This window comes from Hypanus sabinus, chromosome 26 (genome assembly GCF_030144855.1).
Source record: "Hypanus sabinus isolate sHypSab1 chromosome 26, sHypSab1.hap1, whole genome shotgun sequence".
NCBI classification, from domain to species: Eukaryota; Metazoa; Chordata; class Chondrichthyes; order Myliobatiformes; family Dasyatidae; genus Hypanus; species Hypanus sabinus.
Genome location: NC_082731.1, coordinates 16,370,242 through 16,392,225, shown reverse-complemented (window position 1 = coordinate 16,392,225; position 21,984 = coordinate 16,370,242). Strand labels below are relative to the sequence as shown.

Genomic DNA, 21,984 nt, shown 5'->3' with positions numbered 1-21,984 from the left:
AACATAAGTGTCAGTGTCGCTACCTCAGTTTTACATCTATCACAATACCTGTCAACATTGGGAAATATTTTAGAAAGTCTCTCCTTCCTCAAGTGGTAACGATGTACAATTTTAAATTGAATCAGTGAATGACTAGCACAGATCGAAGAAGAGTTAACCAGCTTCAGAATCCGTGTCCAATCCTCCCATATAAAAGTCAAATTGAGTTCCTTCTCCCAATCCTGTTTAATCTTAAGTAAAGAACGCTTATCCCATTGTAATAATAAATTATAAATTCTTCCGATAGAACCTTTCAACAAGGGGTTCATATTCATAATAGTATCTAACAAGTCAGCCTCCAATATGTAAGGAAAATGACAAATATTTTTGTAAAAAAATGTCTGACTTGAAGATATTGTACAAAGTGTGAATATGAGAGAATACTTATCGACTAGTTGTTCAAAAGACATCAATCTGCCTTCCTTAAATAAATCCAAAAAAGAATAAATACCTTTATTTTTCCAAAGTAAAAAAATTGGATCACTCCAAGAAAGTTTAAAAAAGTAATTACAATAAATTATACAACAAAATTTAAATTTTTAAGATTAAAATAAAAATTGCAGAACTGGAGCCAAATTTGTAAAGAGTGCTTAACCATAGGATATAGGTTTAAATGAGCAACTTTAGTTAATTGTATAGGTAGAGCAACTCCTAATAACAAAGTTATATAAAACTGTTTCATCGCTATCAGATCTACCCAAATTGGCTGATCATTCCTATCACCCCAATATAACCAAAAGGACATATATCACAATTTAACAGCCCAATAATAAATTCTTAGATTAGGTAAAGCGAGACCTCTGTCCTTTTTCAACTTTTTCAAATGACATTTACCAATTCTTGGTCTTTTATTATCCCCAAATAAAAGATAGAATAATAGAATCAATCTGATCAAAAAAACTTCTTAGTCAAAAAACAGGAATATTCTGAAATAAATATAAAATTTTTGGTAAAATCATCATTTTAACTACAAGAATATGACCAACAAGTGAAAATGTAAGTGGGCTCCATCTACTAAATGAATACTTCATAGAGTCCACAAAAAGAGGAAAATTGGCTTTTATAAAGATCCTTACATTTTAAGTAATTATAACATCTAAATAGCTAAAAGAATCCATAACTTTAAAAGGAATATTATCATATATAGAGAGAGATTCATTTTAAGGAAGTTCATTTAATATCCTGAAAAGTCTCCAAATTTGGCAAATAATTTTAGCAAAGCAGGAATAGATTCTTTAGGCTTAGATATATATACCAATAAATCATCGGCATAAAGAAAGATCTTGTGCATGGTCTCATTCACAAAAATCCCATGAATATTTTTGGCAGTAGCATGGGTTCTAATATTAAGTTAAATAACAAAGGGCTCAATGGACAACCTTGTCTTGCCCCCCGTGATAGCTGAAAAAAAGGAGATCTACAGTTATTAGTGACAACAGTAGCAATAGGAAACCGAAATTCAGAAAGCTATTTTTTCAATGCAATCTGGTAAGGCCCCGGGACTTGATGGTTATCCTGTAGAATCTTATAAAAAATTTGGAAAATTGTTTTCTCCATATATATATTGGAGATGTTTAAAGATTCTTTTGTGAAAAGTGATTTACCCTCTACTTTTTATGAAGCTTCTATTTCTTTAATTCTCAAAAAGGATAAAGATCATACTGATTGTGCCTCATACAGACCTGTTTCATTATAGAATATTGATGCTAAGATTCTCTCAAAGATAATGGCCAATCGGTTGGAGACTATTTTGGGGAAAATAATTTTTAAAGATCAAACAGGCTTTATAAAGGGTCGTTATTCTTTTTCAAATGTTTGGAGATTATTTACCATTATATATTCACCTTCTTCTAAAGCTCAACAATGCGTTATATCTTTGGATGCTGAAAAAGCATTTGATCGAGTCGAATGGAAATATTTATTTAATGCTTTAGAAAAAATTGGTTTTGGTATTAATTTTAATAATTGGATTAAAAGGATGTATATAAAGCTTACACCCCACTTCAATGACCTCTGCTGTCACCAGGTCATCATTCACAATACCTGCCAGCTCCAACAAGATCCCACCACCAGACATCCGATCCCTACTCCCGCCAAACCTCACCTGGTCTACTCTTATGCCCACCATTCCACATCTGACCAAACTTCCAAGCTCAGCCACGGAATGTAAGATGCAGGTCCTTGAACCTTAATCCTCCCCGCCATCCAGGGAGAAGAACAACACTCCCAGTCCTGCCGAAACCGTCGACTGCACTTTTTCCCATGAATGCTGCCTGGCCGGCTGAGTTCCGCCAGGATCTTGTGTACGTTACTCGGATCGGCAGGTTTTCTCGTGTGTGTGAGCCAGGGAAGCAGCTTCCGCCAATCCATCCATGGCATTCAGTGGCCGAGTGTACCTCCTGCACACTGGCGGAACCAAACACAGACTGGGTCACTGCGTTTAATCCACAGGAGTGACCTCGAGCTCCCGGTCACTTTAATTCTCCATCCCACCCTGACCTGACCTCCTCTACTCTTACAATGAGCTTGAGAGCAGCACCTCACCCTCCTTCTGAGCACCTTGCCGCCTCCTGGACTTAATATCGGATTCCATAACCCGTATTTTATCTCGACAAGTTAACTGGTCACATCGCCATCTCGTATGGAGGGGCAAACGGCACAAGATTGGAAAAAGTTGCAGGAAGTTGCAAACTCACGTCACCTCCATCTTGGCCACTTGCCTCCCTAGCATCGAGGGCATCTTCAAAAGGCGATGTCTCAAAAAGGTGGCATCCATCATTAAGGACCCCCATCACCCAGGACATGCCCCCTTCTCGTTGCTACCGTCAAGGATGAGAAACAGAAGCCTGAAGACACACACTCAACGTTTTAGGAACAGCTTCTTCCCCTCCACCATCAGATTTCAGAATAGACGATGAACAATGTAGATACAGCCGGCCCTCCTTATCCGCGAGTTCCGCCTGCGCGAATTCAACCAACCGCGAATCGAGAAAACCCGGAAGTGCTCTTGCAGCACTTGTTCGAACATTATTCGAAGCCTGGAACTACCTCCTATTTCTTTCTACAATACTTATTTAATTTTAGATATATATTTTATTGATATATATCGCTTCCTAAAATTATGTATTGCTATGTACTGTTGTTGAAAAACACCATATTTTGGGGACTGCGTTTTTGCTCCATCCACAGAAAGGATTTCCCAGTTCCTAACCGTTCCAATTCCCATCCCCGTTCCAGTCCATTGTCTCATCTACTGGCACGATCAGGTCCCTCTCAGGTCGGAGGAGCAACACCTCATATTCTGTGTGGGTAACCATAACGGCGTGAACATTTACAGCCTCCGGTAGCTGCCCCCTCACCCGTCCCTCTTCTTCAATTCCCCGCTCTGGCCCTCCTCATCACTTCCCTCCTGTACGTCACCTCCCTCCATGGTCCACTCTGCTCTCCTACCAGATTCCATAGCCCTTTACCTTTTCCACCTGTCACCCCCCCCCCCCCCCGGCTTCTCACGTGATCGTCCCTCCCCCAGCCACCTGGCTTCAGCTATCACCCTCCAGCTTGTACACCTCGCCAACCTTTTTATTTTGGCATCTTTCCCCTTCCTTCCCAGTCCTGGTGAAAGGTCCATTACTTACTGATTGTCACGCTGCCTGACCCGCTGAGTTCCTCCAGTATTCTGTGTGTGTGTCTTGCTCTGGGTTTCCAGCATGTGCTTCCCCTGCCCGTGATCCAAACAACCCCTGCGGACTGAACGGGGAAAGTCTCCCGTGGTTGTCTTCACCCCGTAAGCCAGAAACCGCCCTTCCGCCCCGGACCCAGCGACACGCATACACCATAGGACATGTCACCAGAATCATCAGCCGGAACTTCCCACGGCCCGGGTGCGGGCTGCAGCCGGAGAGGGAGAAAGGAAGAGGGATACAGCCCCCCCTATCCGAATGAAACTCCCCCAGCGCAACTTTTTTCTGGGCTCAAACTGCGATTCCGCGCATGCGTAACTTTTGGGAGGGGGCGCATACGGGCTAATCACTGTGCATGCGCACCTGAGCAGCCGGCCACCCCAGGTGAGCTCAGCCGCGTCCGCGGCTGTGGGTCTGAAGCATTGAAATCGAGCTGACGGAGTCTGTCGGCGCCGGCTTCCTTCTGCCACATACCGCAAGTCCGTCCACGTTTACCGATGGAGAACTCAGCGGCTCATTTTAACACAACCAGCTCTCAGAAACAATATGCTCCGGCTTCTAGTGAACTTGCAACTGGCCTCAGCCACCCCGGTGGGAAGATTCAACGGCTTGTTTGAACTTCGCCCCTGATGTGAGGTTGCTGGTGTTTCAGCAGGTAGGGTCACTGAGTGAATCTCTATGCCCACACGGGACAGAAGTGTGGTCTGTCCTTAGTGGTGCCTCACAAGCTGGGTCGACTGAATGAATCCCTTCCGGCACCCAGACAGGTTCACAGGGGTCCCTGAGTGAACTCACTGGTGTTTCTGTACCTCAGTCGACTGAATTAATCCCTTCCAGCGCACGGACCAGCTCCAAGGCCTCTCCCCGGTGTCAACTCGCTGGTGTATCTGCGGCTGCGATAGCTTAGTGAGACCCTTCCAAAATGCGAGCCGGTTACTGACATCTCCCCGCTAACAGCTCTCTGGCAATTCATCAGGTTAGACCGCGGACGTAGTTTGTCCTTCCCACACGCAAACCAGTTGTTTGTCTGATATCTGGTACAGATATGCCGCTGTGTTCTGAGAGCCCTGTTTAATTGGGTTTCATTTCAGACAGAAAGCAGATGCAGGTTTCTAGCTGGGATGTGATTCCAGAATCAGGTTTATTTTGTTGCAAAACCCATCCTTGCGGCAGAGTACAAGAAACTACATAATAACAGAGGAAAAACTGAATTACAGTTAAGTGTACGCTGTATATATTAAATAGTTAAATAAGTAGTGCAAAAATAGAAAGTAGTGAGGTAGTGTTCACGGGTTCAATGTCATTCAGAAATCAGACGTCAGAGAGGAGTAAGCTGTTCCTGAATTACCAATTGTTTTCCGTCAGGCTTCTGTACCTCCTCCCTGATGGTAGCAATGAGAACAGGGTGTGTCCTGGGTTGGGGTGGGTCCTTAATGATGAATAACCTTTCTTGAGGTATCACTCATAGAAACATGAAAACCTACCGCACAATACAGGCCCTTCGGCCCACAATGCCGCGCCAAACGTGGACTTACTTTAGAAATTACCTAGGTAATCAATCGCCCTCTTTTTTCTAAGATCCATGTACCTTTCCAGGAGTCTCTTAAAAGACCCTATCGTATCCGCCTCCACCACCATCGCCAGCAGCCCATTCCACGCACTCACCACTCCCTGTGTAAAAAAAAACTTACCCCTGACATCTCCTCTGTACCCACTTACAAGCACCTTAAAACTGTGTCCTCTTATGTTAGCCATTTCAGCCCTGGGAAAATGCCTCTGACTATCCACATGATCAATGCCTCTCATCATCTTATACACCTCTATCGGGTCACCTCTCATCCTCCGTCACTCCAAGGAGAAAAGGCCGAATTCACTCAACCTGTTCTCATAAGGCATGCTCCCCAATCCAGGCAACATCCTTGTAAATCTCCTCTGCACCCTTTCTATAGTTTCCACGTCCTTCCTGTAGTGAGGTGACCAGAACTGAGCACAGTACTCCAAGTGGGGTCTGACCAGGGTCCTATATAGCTGCAACATTACCTCTCGGCTCTTAAACTCAATCCCATAATTCATGAAGGCCAATGCACCGCACGCTTTCTTAACCACAGAGTCAACCTGCGCAGCAGCTTTGAGTGTCCTCTGGACTCGGACCCCAAGATCCCTCTGATCGTCCACACTGCCACACTGTCTTACCATTAATACTATAGTCTGCCATCATCTTTGACCTACCAAAATGAACCACCTCACACTTCTCTGGGTTGAACTCCATCTGCCACTTCTCAGCCCAGTTTTGCATCCTATCGATATCCTGTTGTAACCTCTGACAGCCCTCCGTACTATCCACAAAACCTCCAACCTTTGTGTCATCAGCAAACTTACAAACCCATCCCTGCACTTCCTCAACCAGGTCATTTATAAAAATCACTAAGAATAGGGGTCCCAGAACAGATCCCTGAGGCACACCACTGGTCACCGACCTCCATGCAGAATATGACCCGTCTACAACCACTCTTTGCCTTCTGTGGGCAAGCCAGTTCTGGATCCACAAAGCAATGTCCCCTTGGATCCCATGCCTCCTCACTTTCTCAATAAGCCTTGCATGGGTTACCCTATCAAATGCCTTGTTGAAATCCATATACACTACATCTACTGCTCTTCCTTCATCAATGTGTTTAGTCACAGCCTCAGAAAATTCAATCAGGCACGATCTGTCTTTGATAAAGCCTAGACTTTGTCTATTCCTCTCCAAATGTTCATAAGTCCTGCCTCTCACGATCTTTTCCACGAACTTACCAACCACTGAAGTAAGACTCACTGGTCTATAATTTTCTGGACTATCTCTACTCCCTTTCTTGAATAACGGAACAACATCTGCAACCCTCCAATCCTCCGGAACTTCTCCCCTGTCCCTATTGATGATGCAAAGATCATCGCCAGAGGCTCAGCAATCTCCTCCCTCGCCTACCAGAGTAGCTTGGGGGGCATCTCATCCGGTCCCAGAGACTTATCCAACTTGATGCTTCCCAAAAGCTCCAGCACATCCTCTTTCTTAATGTCTACATGCTCAAGCTTTCTAATCCGCTGCAAGTCATGCCTACAATCACCAAGATCCTTTTCCGTAGTGAATACTGAAGCAAAGTATTCATTAAGTACCTCTTCTATCTCCTCCAGTTCCATACATACTTTTCCATTGTCACACCTGATTAGTCCTATTCTCTCACGTCTTATCCTTTTGCTCTTAACATACTTGCAGACTGCCTTGGGATTTTCCTTAATGCTGCCCACCGGAGCCTTCTCATGGCCCCTACTGGCTCTCCTAATTTCATTTTTAAGCTCCTTCCTGCTAGCTTTATAATCTAGATCTCTATCATTACCTAGTTTTTTTGAACCTTTCTTAAGCTCTTCTTGATTAGATTTACAACAGCCTTTGTACACCACGGTTCCTGTACCCCACCATCCTTTCCCTGTATCTTTGGAACATATCTACTCAGAACTCCACGCAAATATTCCCTGAACATTTGCCACATTTCTTCCACGTTTTCCAGAGAACATCTGTTTCCAATTTATGCTTCCAAGCTCCTGCCTGATAGCCTCATAGTTCCTCTTACTCTAATGTTTCCCTCACTTGTCTGTTCCACTCCCTGTCCAATGTTATGGTAAAGGAGATAGAATTGTGATCACGATCTCCAAAATGCTCTCCCACTGAGAGATCTGACACCTGACCAGGTTCATTTCCCAATCCCAGATCAAGTACAGCCTCTCCTCTTGTCGGCTTATCTACATATTGTGTCCAGAAACCTTCCAGCCCATCTAAACCCCTCACTGTAGGGAGATGCCAATCAATATTTGGGAAATTAAAATCTCCGAATACGACAACTCTGTTATTATTACACCTTTCCAGAATCTGTCTGCCTATCTGCTCCTCAATGTCCCTGTCATTATTGAGTGGTCTATAAAAAACACCCAGTAGAGTTATTGACCCCTTCCTGTTCCTAACTTCCATCCACAGAGACTCCGTAGACAATCCCTCCATGACTTCCTTCTCTTCTGCAGCCATGATACTATCTCTGATCAACAGTGCCATGCCCCAACCTCTTTTGCCTCCCTCCCTGTCCTTCCTGAAACATCTAAAGCCTGGCACTCTAAGTGACCATTCCTGCCCCTGAGCCATCCAAGTCTGTGTAATGGCCACAACATCATAGCTCCAAGTGCTGATCCATGCTGTAAGCTCATCTGCTTTATTCATGATGATACTCATATTAAAATAGACACATCTCAAACAATCGGTCCACATAAATAAGAACATAAGAAATAGGAGCAGGAGTGGGCCATCCGGCCCATCGAGCCTGCCCCACCATTCAATAAGATCATGGCTGATCTGTCCGTAAACTCAGCTCCATCGACCTGCCTTTTCCCCATAACCCTTAATTCACCTACTATGTAAAAACCTATCTAACTGTTTATTAAATATATTTAGTGAAGAAGCCTCAACTGCTTCCCAGGGCAGAGAATTCCACAGATATACCACTCTCTGGGAAAAATAGTTTCTCCTCATCTCTGTCCTAAATCTACTCCCCTGAATCTTGAGGCAATGTCCCCTAGTTCTAGTCTCACCCACCAATGGAAATAACTTTCCTACTATCTTGTCTATCCCTTTCAAAATTTTGTATGTTTCTATAAGATCCCCTCTCATTCTTCTGAACTCCAGAGAATATAGTCCCAGGTGTTACGTGGTGTTGAAGCTATACTGGACTTGAGGTAATGGTCTTGTGATGGTGGAGTGACATAATTTTCCTGCCAGTAGAGGTCATGTGACATGTTTTTTTTACAGGGTATAAAAGGGGGACCCCTGCCTGTGAGAAGGGGCAGTTCGTGGCTGGATTTGCCACTGCGTGATTTAATATTATGATGCAGTGTGGTTGAAAGATGGAGTTTTATTTAATGCCTAAAGTTTAAAAGGTCATTGCCAGCTGTTTCTTTATAATACTGCTAGTTGAGAATCAGTGGAGAGTGAAGATCGGAGTTCGGGAGTTAAAAGATCGAGGAGAGTCGATTTCGACGGTGAAACAGGTTCGACCTTGTTTGATCCTCATTCGGAAGGAATTCATTGACTGTCCCCGTGTTAATCCCTGTGAATAGCAGAAAGGATTGGGAACAGTTGTGTAAAAGAAAGGTCAGTGCCTTTAAGCTGATTCATTTTCCATCTCCGTAAAATACTTAGTGGGAAAAGCTCGATTTGGAATCGCAACAACATGACGTGAAAGAGAATTTAAATCGTCTTAAAAAGTCTCTCCCTTAAATGGACTGTAAGCATTTTGAACTTTTGCAATACTACTTTGAAGAACTGTTTTTGCAACATCGCTTTAAGAACTGTTTAAGCTGCCGCACAGTGGTTGATTTCCGGTTACGTTAGTGATTTGTTTACTTTTGGTGGGGGTTGTTTTCAGTGTTTTAATAAACGTTTTATTTGTTATCAAAGCCCTGCCTCACTCATATATTTATTGTTGCTTGAATCCGTAATACAGGTGACTCAATCTCTCCTCATCTGTTAACCCCTTCATCCCTGGAATCAACCTGGTGAACCTCCTCTGCACTGCCTCCAAAGCCAGTATATCCTTCCTCAAGTATGGAGACCAGAACTGCACACAATACTCCAGGTGCGGCCTCACCAGTACCCCGTATAGTTGCAGCACGACCTCCCTGCTCTTGAATTCAATCCCTCTAGCAATGAAAGCCAATATTCCATTTGCCTTCTTAATAACCTGTTGTACCAGCAGACCAACTTATTGCGATTCATGCACAAGCACTCCCAAGTCCCTCTGCACAACATCATGCTGCAATCTTTCACCATTTAAATAATAATCTGCTGTTCTGTTATTCCTTCTGAGTGCATCCCTTCTCTATCACATGCTTATCCTCCCTTTTGCACTTCCCACTATTTTTTTCTCTATTAAATGCCCTCTCTTTGGCTTTAACCTCTTTTGTTAGACACAGTTGTGTTACCTTTCCTTTAGAATACTTCTTCATCTTTGGGAAACATCTGTGCCTTCCGAATTGCTTCCAGAAATTCCAGCCATTGCTGCTCTGCCGTCATCCCTGCCAGTGTTCTTTTCCAATCAATTCCGGCCTCTCTCCTCTCTCATGCCTCTGTAATTCCCTTTATTCCACTGTAATACTGATAAATCTGACTTTAGCTTCTCCTTCTCGCATTTCAGGGTGAATTCGATTGTATTATCATCACTTTTTCTCAGGCTTCTTTTACCTCAAGCTCTCTAATCAATTCTGGTTCATTGCACAACACCCAACCCAGAATAGCTGATCCTCCAGTGGGCTCAACCACGAGCTGCTCTAAAAAGACAGCTTGTTGGTACTGTACAAATTCTCCCTCCAGTAATCCAGCACCAACCTGATTTTCCCAATCTACCTGCATATTGAAATCCCCCATGACTGTTGTAACATTACCCATTTGGCATGCAGTTTCTATCTCCCATTGTAATTTGTAGGACACATCCTTACTACTACTTGGGGGGTCCGTATACAACTCCCATCAGGGTAATTTTACCCTTGCAGTTCCTGAGCTCTATCCACAATGATTCAACACCTTCCGACCCTCTGTCACCTCTTTCTAATGATTTGATTTCATTTTTTACCAACAGAGCAGTGCTGCCACCTCTGCCATTTTGCCTATCCTTTTGATATAGTGTGTATCCTTGGACAGTAAGTTCCAAGTATAATCTTTCAGCCATGATTCAGTTATGTCTAAGATATTCAATGGCGGAGCAGACGATGGGCTAAATGGCCTGATTGTGCTCCAATAGGTTTAATGAGTCAGGGGAGGAGAGGTGGGAATTACAACCCGACTTTACGCTTGCCTGTGGGATCAGACTTGGACTAGGCAGTGGGGGACTAGTCATCAATCCAAAGAATGGATCCAAAGCCCCTTCGTAGGTCTCCATCAGCGTGGCCATGTCCGGCAGCAGCAGGTTGGGCCTGAAAGGGAGCAGGATCACAGGTCCGAGTGAGGAACCCTGCAAATACCCCCCCCCCCCCGGGAAACCAACCCCAAACCCTTCCCAACACATCCTCACTTTCCTGGTAACACCACCACGTTGGCCCAGGCATCTACCAAATCTTCCCACTCCCTCTCATCCTCCCCTGAGGGTCCACCTCTAACCCTGGGGAATCTCCCTGATCTTTCCTGCTTACCCTCCTACATCCAGAAATTCCCTCCAGCGTCCTGACCAACTGCTCCAGGAAGCTCTCCATCTCTATGGCCTCTCTCTCTCTTCCCCAAGGCATCTTCCCTCCCTTCCTCTTGGTGACCCACCCAAATCTTCCCCAACTAACCTCGCTTGCACTCCTCCCTCCTCTCACCTCGCCTGTGGGGCCTCCCTCTCCCCATTGAGCATCTGTTCACCACTGTGCCAGGTTGTACTGCCAAGCCTTCTTGACGACTATCCCTCCCTTCCCACAGCATCAGACCCCCCCGTATAAAAACACCATCCATGGCCAATCCATGGACCAGGGACCATGGTCTCAAACATACCAGCGTCACCCCACCCAGTCCCCCGGGGACCCGTTGCCCACAAAAAGAAACACCACCACCAGCTAACACTCAGAGTCCTGGAGACCTGCTCGTCACTCCCCCACCAATGACCTGAACCCACTCCACTAATTAACCCTCACCCCTCAGATACAATTCCCTCCTCTCCATCCCATCCCAATGAAATTTCCCCCAATCCTGGGACCTGGTCACTGAGTTTCCATCCATATTCACTCCATTGTCCAATTACCCTCCTCGTGCTTAACTCCCTCAACACACACCTGGCTCCCCTGGAAGTAGAACTGGCCCCTCCCAGGATCTGCTCCTCTCTCCTCCCCTGCTCCACCCTCCAGTCCCACCCCCACGAGGATACTCACTGCTCCAGCTCCGGCATGTTGATCCGAACCTGGGAATACATCCGGTCGATCCGCTCCAAGGTGTGCTGGATCTCTTCTGTGGATAGAGCAAGGAGGAGGGGAAATGGTGGGGGGGGGTAGTGAGGAGGGTGACCTTGATGCAGAGGGCTGCTGGAGTCTGCACTGGGTGCCTTTGTGTTCCCCCTTCCCGCCAGCTCGTCCCCTATCCATGGGAACCATCTCTGCCGACTCCGGGATTTCCGGCAGTGCTTCCCGATTCTCTGCCACCGAGCAGGGCTACAGCGGCAGGGGTTCTGTTGTCCCAGCTCAGGCCAAGCCGTTCCAGCCACAGCCACGCGTGCTCCTCGTGAAGGTTGCACGCAAAGAACAACCGAACGCCAGGTCCCTCCTACAGGAAAGACCCATCCCCGGTCTGTGCTACAGTCAAACCCCTGAAAGGTGTCAGCTACAGGCGCAGTCCCCGCGGAGAATAGATACAGGCGTCCATCACAGGAAATTCTCCACTGAAGGAGGCTACAGGCATCCCAGCTCTCAACTACAGGCATGCTTGGCCAGGAAGACCCCTATCAAACTTGACAACAGCTGTCCCAGCTCAGTTACAGACAGCCCGTGTCTGGTGACAGGTAATCCATTTATAGGGTCATCACTGTCAGCTCAGGTCTCGGCTACAGGCAAACCATTTAACCAGAGAGTCAGCATGCAAGCCAGGTTAAACAACTGCTGGAAAACACGAACGTGGCCCAGATCTCAACCACAGACACTCCTGCCTCCTCCCCTCCCATCCAATCACCAAACGCAACAAGAGGCAAACCCCTCCTCCCCACCACCCTCAGGTCATCCCTTCCTGGGCACAGGTCTGGTTAAAGAGGTACGTTTCCCTGGCGCACAGCCCCGGTGTCTCCCTCCCTCCCTCACCTACCTATCAGGTAGTTGCATTGCCTGTGGAAGACTCGGACAACGCCGATCTCAAGCTGGGCCGAGAGGTAGAGGGAGAATCGAGGCCTGGAGGTGTTGGGGTAGGGCGGCAGGACCTGGACCAGGATGTACCTGATGATCTCTTCACTGCAGGGAGAGGAACAGAGAGTCACGGCTCTTAGTGGCTGGGGTTGGCGGAGGGGAGGGAGGGAATTGAGAGACGGAGAGAAGTAATCTCGTCCTGGTTGTCCCAGGAATGACCGGCAACAGAGAATCCGGGAAAACAGAGACTGCTCCCTGGGGGCTAGGCTCTGAACGAACAGGGGGACAGAAAAACAGAAGGGGGAAGGGAATGTAGGGCAAAGAGTGGGGAGGAACCAGACGGGAAGCAGAAGGAACAATGGAGAAGGGGGAGAAGAGAGCGAGGGGGAAGGGTGAGTGAGGGAGGGGGAGCAAGGGAGTGAGGGAAAATAAGGGGAGCAAGGGGGTAGGGTGAGAGAGAAGGGGTTGGGACCAAGGAGGGGGGTGCAGAAGGAGGGGAGAGCATGAGGGATGGGTGAGCAAGAAGTGAGGGGGCAGAGAGCTGAGAATAGGGGAACTGGCTAACACAAGAGGGGAATGAGGGGGGAAGAGTGGGAGAACAGGAGTGAGAGGTGGAATCGGAGGCAGAGGAGAGGGGAGGCAAGAGAAAGAGGGGTGAGAGAAGGGACTGGGTGTAAGAGAGTGGGGAGGGGGATAGAGACGGGGCAGCCACAGTGAGGAAGAAGGGTGAGAGAGCGGAGGAGAAAGCAAGGGGGAAATGAGTTGAGTGTGAGAGGGGGAATGAGGGGACGGCAAGGAGATGAGAGAGTGAGAGGGGAAGAGAGTTCGGGAACCACTTAAAACAGCAAGTCTCATCATGTGCGATCATCAGTGAGCCATTAAGAAGAAGCGGGGGGGGGGGAGGGAGAGTGGAGTGGCTGTGAGTTAGCCGGAAGGTCGAGTGTCTGGGGCGAGCAACAGAGGGGAACGAGAGAGGAAGTGATGAGAGTGGCAGAGTACGTGCGAGGGAGAGCAGGATGGGCATTGGAGGGGGAATGAAAGAGAGGAGGGAGAAAGGGGGGTACAAGAGAAAGGGAGCACGAGGTGGAGTGAGGGGAGGGGCAGAGATAACGTCGGGGGGAGCTGGGAATGCTCTCACCATGTTCTCACAACGTTCACTTTCAAATAGTCCCGTCTTGTAACCTTCCCAGCTTTGGTTGCCACCAGCCTAGGTGGGAGAGTGATGGAGAGAGAGGCAGTGTGGAGGTGAGAAGAGAAAGAGGGAGTGAGGGAGAGGAGCAGGAGAGATTGGGTGGGAGGTGCAGAGGGAGGGTAGTGGCGGTTGGGTTGTGTGGGGAGGGAAAGGGGAGAGAGACATTAGTTATCAGAGTAACAGTAACAAGCCCATCCTGTGCTGGTACGACATGGATCCCATCCCTCCCTAATGACCCAGCAAACCCCCCACAACCTGTCCAGGCTGCAGCTGATAGAACCAACAGACCCATGACGGAGGATGGGAGAAAAGGGAGGACAGGAGAGGAGGGAGGGAAGGAGGGGAGGGGAGGGAAGGAGGGAAGGAGGGGAGAGGAGGGAAGGAGGGGAGAGGAGGGAAGGTGGAAAGGGGAAGGGGGAGGATGTGCTAGGGAAATAGGAAAAGAGGAGAGAAGCATAGCTCGTTTGGATAGAACATTTACCCCTTTGTAAAATTTTCTATCCAAAAGGGCACAGGCTTAAACTGAGAGGCAGATTTGGAGGGTGTGTGAGGGTACTTTTCACCCAGAGGGTAGTTGGGGTACCCTCCATCACCTGGGGACTGGACAGGCATTTAAGTATTTAGACGAACATTTGAAACACAGCATTGTGTTGAAAAGGGGGATTATTACAGATGGGCACAGAGTACTGTGGCTGTTGGAAATCTGAAATAAAAGCAGAAAATGCTGAAAACTCTCAGCATGTCGGACAGCACCTGTGGAGAGAGAATCAAAGTTGAGGTTTGAGGGCCCTTCATTGGCACACTGTGGGCTGAAGGGCCTGTTTCTCAGTGATGTTCAGCACCAAGGAACGTCACAGGACCCCATTTCTCTTCGATTCTTCCTGGCCACTGAGCGATTGCCCCAGGCAGGGATGGGGTTCAAGTCCGAGGAGCAGGATCTCAAACGGGGAGATTCAGGGGATGGAGGTGCCAGATCCTGACCACACGAACATTCTCCGAGCCCCCCATCATGACCCCACAACCCCCTCCCCTCACCAGATGGTGCTAAATTTCCCGGTGGTTCTCTGTAATACGTCGGGGAAGTAAAACATGGTGAGCTCAGAGTAATGTCCGATCTAGCCCCTTCTCCGCTCTCGGTCTGCACGGTCAGCGTCCGTGAATCCTCTCTCTGGTGCCGGTTTGATCGGGAATAATCTCTCTCCTCAGGTACAGTCTCCTCTCCCCCGCTTCCTGATGTCTTCTCCCTCCCACCTTCCTTCCTTTCTGTCCACTCACTCCCCCTCCTCTTCACCACTGTCACTGCCCCTCTCCCCCTCAGTATCCCTCACTCGCTCCACCTCTTTCCCTCACACTCCTCTCCCCTCACTGTCCCTCTGTCACTCACTCTGTCTTTCTCTCTTCCCCTTTCCCCTCACTGTCTCTCTCCTCACCGTCCCTCTTTTCCTCAGCCTCACTCTCCTCTCACTGTTCCTCTTTCTCCTCAGTCTCTCTCCTCACCGTCCCTCTTTTCCTCAGCCTCTCTATCCTCTCACTGTTCCTCTTTCCCCTCACTGTCTCTCTCCTCACCGTCCCTCATTTCCTCACCCTCACACCCTCTCTCTCTCCTCTCACTGTTCCTCTTCCCCTCACTCTCAGTCTCTCATCCTCTCACCGTCCCTCACTGTCCTTCTCCCGATGTGTCTTTCACAATCTTTCTCCCACTCTCTCCTCAGTCTCTTAACTCACGCTGACCTGCTACCCTCACTGAACCCTACCCGCTCCTCACTACTTTTCCCTCTTCCCTCACTGAACCCTACCAGCTCCTCACTACCTTTCCCTCACTGAACCCTACCCGCTCCCCGCTACCTCTCCCTCACTGAACCCTACCCACTCCTCACTACCTCTCCCTCTCCCCTCACTGAACCCTACCTGCTCCTCACTGCCTCTCCCTCTCCCCTCACTGAACGCTACCCGCTCCTCACTGCCTCTCCCTCTCCCCTCACTGAACCCTACCCGCTCCTCACTGCCTCTCCCTCTCCCCTCACTGAACCCTACCCGCTCCTCACTGCCTCTCCCTCTCCCCTCACTGAACCCTACCCGCTCCTCACTGCCTCTCCCTCTCCCCTCACTGAACCCTACCCACTCCTCACTGCCTCTCCCTCTCCCCTCACTGAACCCTACCCGCTCCTCACTGCCTCTCCCTCTCCCCTCACTGAACCCTACCCGCTCCTCACTGCCTCTCCCTCTCCCCTCACTGAACCCTACCCGCTCCTCACTGCCTCTCCCTCTCCCCTCACTGAACCCTACCCGCTCCTCACTGCCTCTCCCTCTCCCCTCACTGAACCCTACCCGCTCCTCACTACCTCTCCCTCTCCCCTCACCGCCTGTCTCTTTCCACTGTCACTGTCGCCTGCTTCTCACTGACATTTGGTTTTTCGCTCCATCTCTCGCTTTCTCCCATCGTCCAATCAGCACGCAGGCCGCAAGCAACCGCACGTTTTCATTGGACAAAGCTGCAGAACGCTGCGATGAGCGGCATGAAGATGCGCCAATCACAGCACCGTCTGTTTGTCAATGGATACCGCCCAACCAGCAAGACAACCAATGGGAATCAGGGAACAGGTGAACCGCTGAGGCAGCATGCAGCCAATCACAGCGCCAGCTTCTGTTGTCCGCTCACGAAACACGTGACCACGAGACGGGCGGCTGGACCAATCCGGCGTCGAGTCACATGGCACCTTGTGTCCACATTGTAGGTACACCAGTACATCTGCTCATTAATGCAAATATCTAATCAGCTAATCATGTAGCTAATTCAATGGATGCAGACATGGTCAAGGGGTTCAAGTGTTGTCCACACCAAACATCAGAATGGGGAAAAAATGGTATCTGTGACTTTGACTGTTGGTGCCAGATGGGGTGGTTTGAGTAGATCAGAAACTGCTGATCAACTGGGATTTTCATGTCTCTAGACAGTTTCTAGAGTTTACAGAAAATGACGCAAGAAGTAAAACACATGTCATGAGCATGGGTTCTGTGTGATATTTCAGACCAAGACCCTTCATCATTCCCTTCCTGACCAGATCCCCAGTATTAAATAAAAGTCCATTTAAAGGCGATTGTCATCAGAACAACCTCCTCCCGTGCCCAATGACCAGGGTTCAGTTCCAGGAGTGATGAACAGCAGCAATAAATGCAGAATTTGACAACAGTAACTCTTAAACTTGCAAATGGACTCTCCAAATGCGATGCTTAAAAACCCATCAGATTTATTTAAACCTCCTACCCTGCGTGAACTTGCTGCTCTTCCCATAGGTGGGAGGACCAACTTCTTTGCTCACAAAGGACAAGTGTGTGACTTTTCAGTGTGAACTTGCCAGTGCCTCACAAGGTGAAATAACTGACTGGACCCCTTCCCACATTCAGAACAGATGAAAGGCCTCTCCCCAGTGGAAACACGTTGGTGTTTCTGCAAGTTGGATGGATGGATGAATCCCTTCCCACACTCAGAGCAGGTGAATGGCCTTTCCCCAGTGTGAACTCGCTGGTGTATTATCAGGTGGGATGACTGAATAAATCCCTTCCCACACATGGAACAAATAAATGGCCTCTCCCCAGTGTGAACTCGCAGGTGTCTGATCAGGTGGGATGAATGAGAGAATCACTTTCCACACAGAACAGGTGAATGGCCTCATGCAGTGTGAACTTGCTGGTGTTTCTGCAGGTTGGATTACTGAATTAATCCGTTCCTACACACAGAGCAGGTGAATGGCCTCATGCAGTGTGAACTTGCTGGTGTTTCTGCAGGTTGGATGACTGAATGAATCCCTTCCTACACACAGAGCAGGTGAATGGCCTCTCTCCAGTGTGAACTTGCTGGTGTTTCTGCAGGTTGGATTACTGAATGAATCCCTTCCTACACACAGAGCAGGTGAACGGCCTCTCTCCAGTGTGATCTTGCTGGTGTTTCTGCAGGTTGGATTACTGAATTAATCCCTTCCTACACATAGAGCAGGTGAACGGCCTCGCTTCAGTGTGAAGACGCTGGTGTGCTGGTATCAGAATTAGGTTTATTATCACTGACGTGCTTCGTGAGGTTTGTTTTGTGGCACTAGTATAGTGCAAGACAGACAATGCGTCAGTGTTCATGGACTGTTTAGAGATCTGATGGCAGAGGGGAAGAAACTATTCCTGAAATATTGATTGTGTGTCTTCATGCTGCTGCACCTTCTTCCTCTTCAGACTTTTAAAAGCGGTTGGGCTGTCCGACATAAAGGCGCATTACCGCCGCCAACTGGACTGGAATGTTGGAGAGTTGGAAAATAAAATCTTTACTGCTTAGAGTTCAGAATTTATTTCATTTCTTACACCCATCTCACAACGTGAGGGAATAAAAATCTTTGTTATGACTCTGTCGCAATGTACAAGCAATAAGGAAGGGAAATGTGGGAGGATATTGCCCAAGTACCAAGATTTTATACTTAATTGTTTAGCATACATGTATGTACAGTCAGATATGCAATGAGATCGGTGTATATTAATAAATCTGATGGCCTGGTGAAAAAAGCTGACCCATAGCCTGTAGGTCCTGGCCTTAGTGCTGTGGTACTGTATGCCAGATGGAAGCAGCTGAAACAGGTTGTGTTTGGGGCGGCTGGAGTCACTGATATTCCTCCGGGCCCTATTTATGCACTTGCTGCTGTAAATGTCCTGAATAGAGGAAAGTTCACACCCACAGATGTGCTAGGCTGTTCGCACCACTTTCTGCAGTGCCCTGTGATTGAGGGCGGTACAGTTCCCGTACCAGGCAGTGATACAGCCAGTCAGGATGCTCTCGATGGTACCTCGTAGAAAGTCCTGAGGATTTGGAGACTTGTGCCGTACTGCTTCAGCTGTCTGAGGTGAAAGAGGCGCTGTCGTGCTTTTTTCACCAGACAGCCAGTTTGTACAGTCCACGTGAGATCCTTGGTGATGTGTACACCAAAGAACTTGAAACTACTCACCTTCTCAGCTACAGTCCCATTGATGTCAATAGGGGCTAGACTGTCTCCGTTCCTCCTGTAATCCACGATCAATTCCTTCATTTTGTTTTTGACATTGAGGGGAGAGGTTTTCTTGTACCACTGTGTCAGGCTGTCTCATCATTGTTAGAAATAAGGCCTATCAATGTCACGTCAGCAGCAGATTGGAGCTGTGTGTGGCGTCACAGTAGTAGGTGTATAGGGAGTAGAGGAAAGGGTCCAAAACACAGCCCTGTGGGACTCCTGTGTTGAGTGCCCGTCCTTACCACTTGCTGGCGATCTGACAGCAAGTCCAGGACTCAGGTGCAGGACAAGGTCTCTGAGCTTCTTGTCAAGCCTGAGGAGAGAGTTAGGGTGTTGAACTGGAGTCCAAGAACAGCATTCTAATGTAAGAATTTCTCTTCTCCAGGTGAGTGAGGATGGTGTGTAGTGCTGTGGCTATGGCATCGTCTGTTCATCGGTTGTGTCGATCTCTTTTCAAGTGAGAGCTAAATTACCCCAGAAAGCACAATAGATTGTAAGCAGTGAAAGATGATACTGTGAATTAAAGTCACTCCCATAACTTAACAAAAATTTTAACTGAAAACCATCAAGAGATTGTAATGAAACCTGCTTTTGATTTCTTTCAGCCTTCTATGCTGTTATTGAATATATTCACAAAGGGGTATGGAGAGAAGGCAGGTGCAGGGTTCTGAGTTGGATGATCAGCCATGATCATACTGAATGGTGGTGCAGGCTCGAAGGGCCGAATGGCCTACTGCACCTATTTTCTATCTTTGTAATGTTCAACTGTTTTTCATAGTGATGATAAAACCTACACCCCCCCCCCCCGAGTGATGTTTTCCAACAAGATATAAGGAATAATTAAGTATAGTATGCCCAATGCTTAGTTATGTCAAAATAATCCCTTCACTTCTTGTTTTACCCCTTTTCCTAGAAACCCAGCAGGTTTGTGTATTCTGTAAAGGCATCTCCCCTTATGTCCATTATCTAACAAAGTTTGCACTAATTCCCTAATTCTTAATGCTACCAACCCCTTAGCTTCTGATTTGCTAATTGGAAAGGCTATAGGCACTTGTGAACTTTTACCAGCGTTTTCTTAGCTAAGCAATCAACCCGCTCATTCCCCTCAACACCTCTATGTGCAGGGACCCATAAGAAGCAAGATTTGTAAACCAATAACTGTACCTTGTGTACAAAGTAATGTTTGATGAGCTTCCAACAGTAAATCTGACCTACTACTAGAATGTCCTGTTCTAAGACTCATCAAAACTGAAATCACAGATTTATATGGATAAATTTCCTCAACCCACTGTAAGCCTAAAATGATGGCAACCAATTCTGCTGTATATACTGATAAATTGTTGGTAAGTTGTTTTGTTATCGTTACCTGTAATTTGGTCACAAAAACAGCCACACCAATGTTCCTAGTTAGATTATCTTTTGATGCATCTGTAAAAAAGATACCATAATAATTTTCCTTAATTTTCCTCCTGCCAGACCATAGTAATGAGGCAAGGCATGTCTCAGATAGTGATGGTTCTTAAAGGTTGATGCTACCTTTTCAAGGCTCCTCCTTTTGAAGTTGTCCTCAAATGGAGGGGAGGTTTGTGCCACTGAGGGAGCTGACTGAATCTACAGCTCTCTGCAGCCTCTTTCAATCCTGCACACTGGAGCCTCCATGGAAGGTGGTGATATTGTGTATTTGTGCTATATCTTGGTACTGGGATGTGACACTGGAAGACTGGGCGTGTCTAACCTGCCTTTATTGAGGAGAGGCTGCAATTAGAAGCTGGGGAAGTAAAGGCCAGTGAGCCTAACATCAGTGTCTGGGCAACATGTCAGAGAGCAACACAGCACCAATACAGCCACGTTGGCCCAACGGGTGGAGAAGGAGCTGGCGGGTAAGGGGTAAATCCGGGTTAGGTGGGGGGTGGAGATGACAGGCAGATGGGGGCAGAGAATCGGGATGATGTCAGAAGCTGGGAAGTGAAAAATGGCTGAAGTTGACAGAATCTGATAGGAGAGGATGGGGGACGTGGAATAAAGGGAAAGAGTTGGGAGGGGAACCAGAGGGAGGAGTGTGTGGTTGACAAACAGAGGAAAGACAAGGTGACAGGAACCCATTGGATCAAGAGAGAGAGGTGAGATGGTACCTACTGTGGACCTGTTGCTCCTGTAGGCAGACTGGAACAGATCCAAGTCACCTCTCAGGCAGGAGTTGATATGTTTCATCATTAACCTCTCAAAACACTTCTTCACTGTGAATGTAAGTGCTACTGGGTGATAGTCATTGAGGCAGGTCACCACGTTCTTTTTAGCCACCAGTATAATTGAAGCCCACTTGAACCAGGTGGGCACCTTCACACCTCTTGATCTTGTCAATGAATCCAAGTTCCTTGGCCCTGGTCATTACATTTTCACTCTGGATGTCCAGTGCCTTTATGCCTCCATCCCTTACCAGGAAGACGCAAAGCCCTTCACTTCTTTCTGGACACTTGACCCAACCAGTTCCCCTCGACCATCTCCATCTGGCAGAACTGGTCTTCACTCTCAATAATTTCCCCTTTGGCTCCTCCCACTTCCTTCGAAGAGAAGGTGTACCCATGGGCACTCGCATGGGTCACAGCTTTGCCTGCCTCTTTGTCAGCTAGCTGCAACGGTCTGTGTTCCAAACCTGCACCAGTGGCAATTCCGCACTCTCCCTACGCTGCATCGATGACTGCATTGGTGCTGCCTCCTGCATCCATGCAGAGCTTGTCAACTTCATCCACCTTCCCTGCAACTTCCACCCTCAAATTTACCAGCTCCATTTCCATCAGCCCCTCCCCTTCCTCGATCTCTCCGTCTCCGAAGTCAGTTTATCCACTGATATTATTTCAGAAACCCACTGATTCTCACAGCTGCCTGGACAGAGCCCCTTCCCACTCTGCCACTTGTAAAAGTGCCATCTTCATTCCTCCCTCTCTGCCGCATCTGCTCTCGGGGTTTGGCTTTTAATTACAGAACTAAGGAGAGGTCCTCCTCCTTCAAAGAAAGTGGCTTCCCTTCCTCCACCATCAACACTGCCCTTACCCACGCCTTCCATGTCGTGCACGTCTGCGCTCACCCCATCCACCCACCAGGGATAAGATTCCTCTTGTCCTCACCTACTACCCCATCAGCCTCGCGTCCAGTACATAATTCTCTGTATCTT

The 21,984-nt window shown here is 47.8% G+C and overlaps 1 protein-coding gene across 1 annotated transcript in view; it reads right to left on the bottom strand.

Moving 5' to 3' along the window:
- The window catches only part of LOC132381589 (gastrula zinc finger protein XlCGF8.2DB-like), a 23,657-nt gene extending 2,056 nt beyond the window's left edge, over positions 1-21,601 (bottom strand). Inside the window, exons 1-3 of the mRNA XM_059951082.1 lie at positions 21,498-21,601; positions 17,188-17,402; positions 2,599-2,606 (exon numbers count right to left, since the gene is read on the bottom strand). Of these exons, the coding sequence (XP_059807065.1) occupies positions 2,599-2,606; positions 17,188-17,402; positions 21,498-21,601 (327 nt within the window). The remainder of the gene's footprint in view (positions 1-2,598; positions 2,607-17,187; positions 17,403-21,497) is intronic.
- Positions 21,602-21,984: the final 383 nt, after the last annotated feature.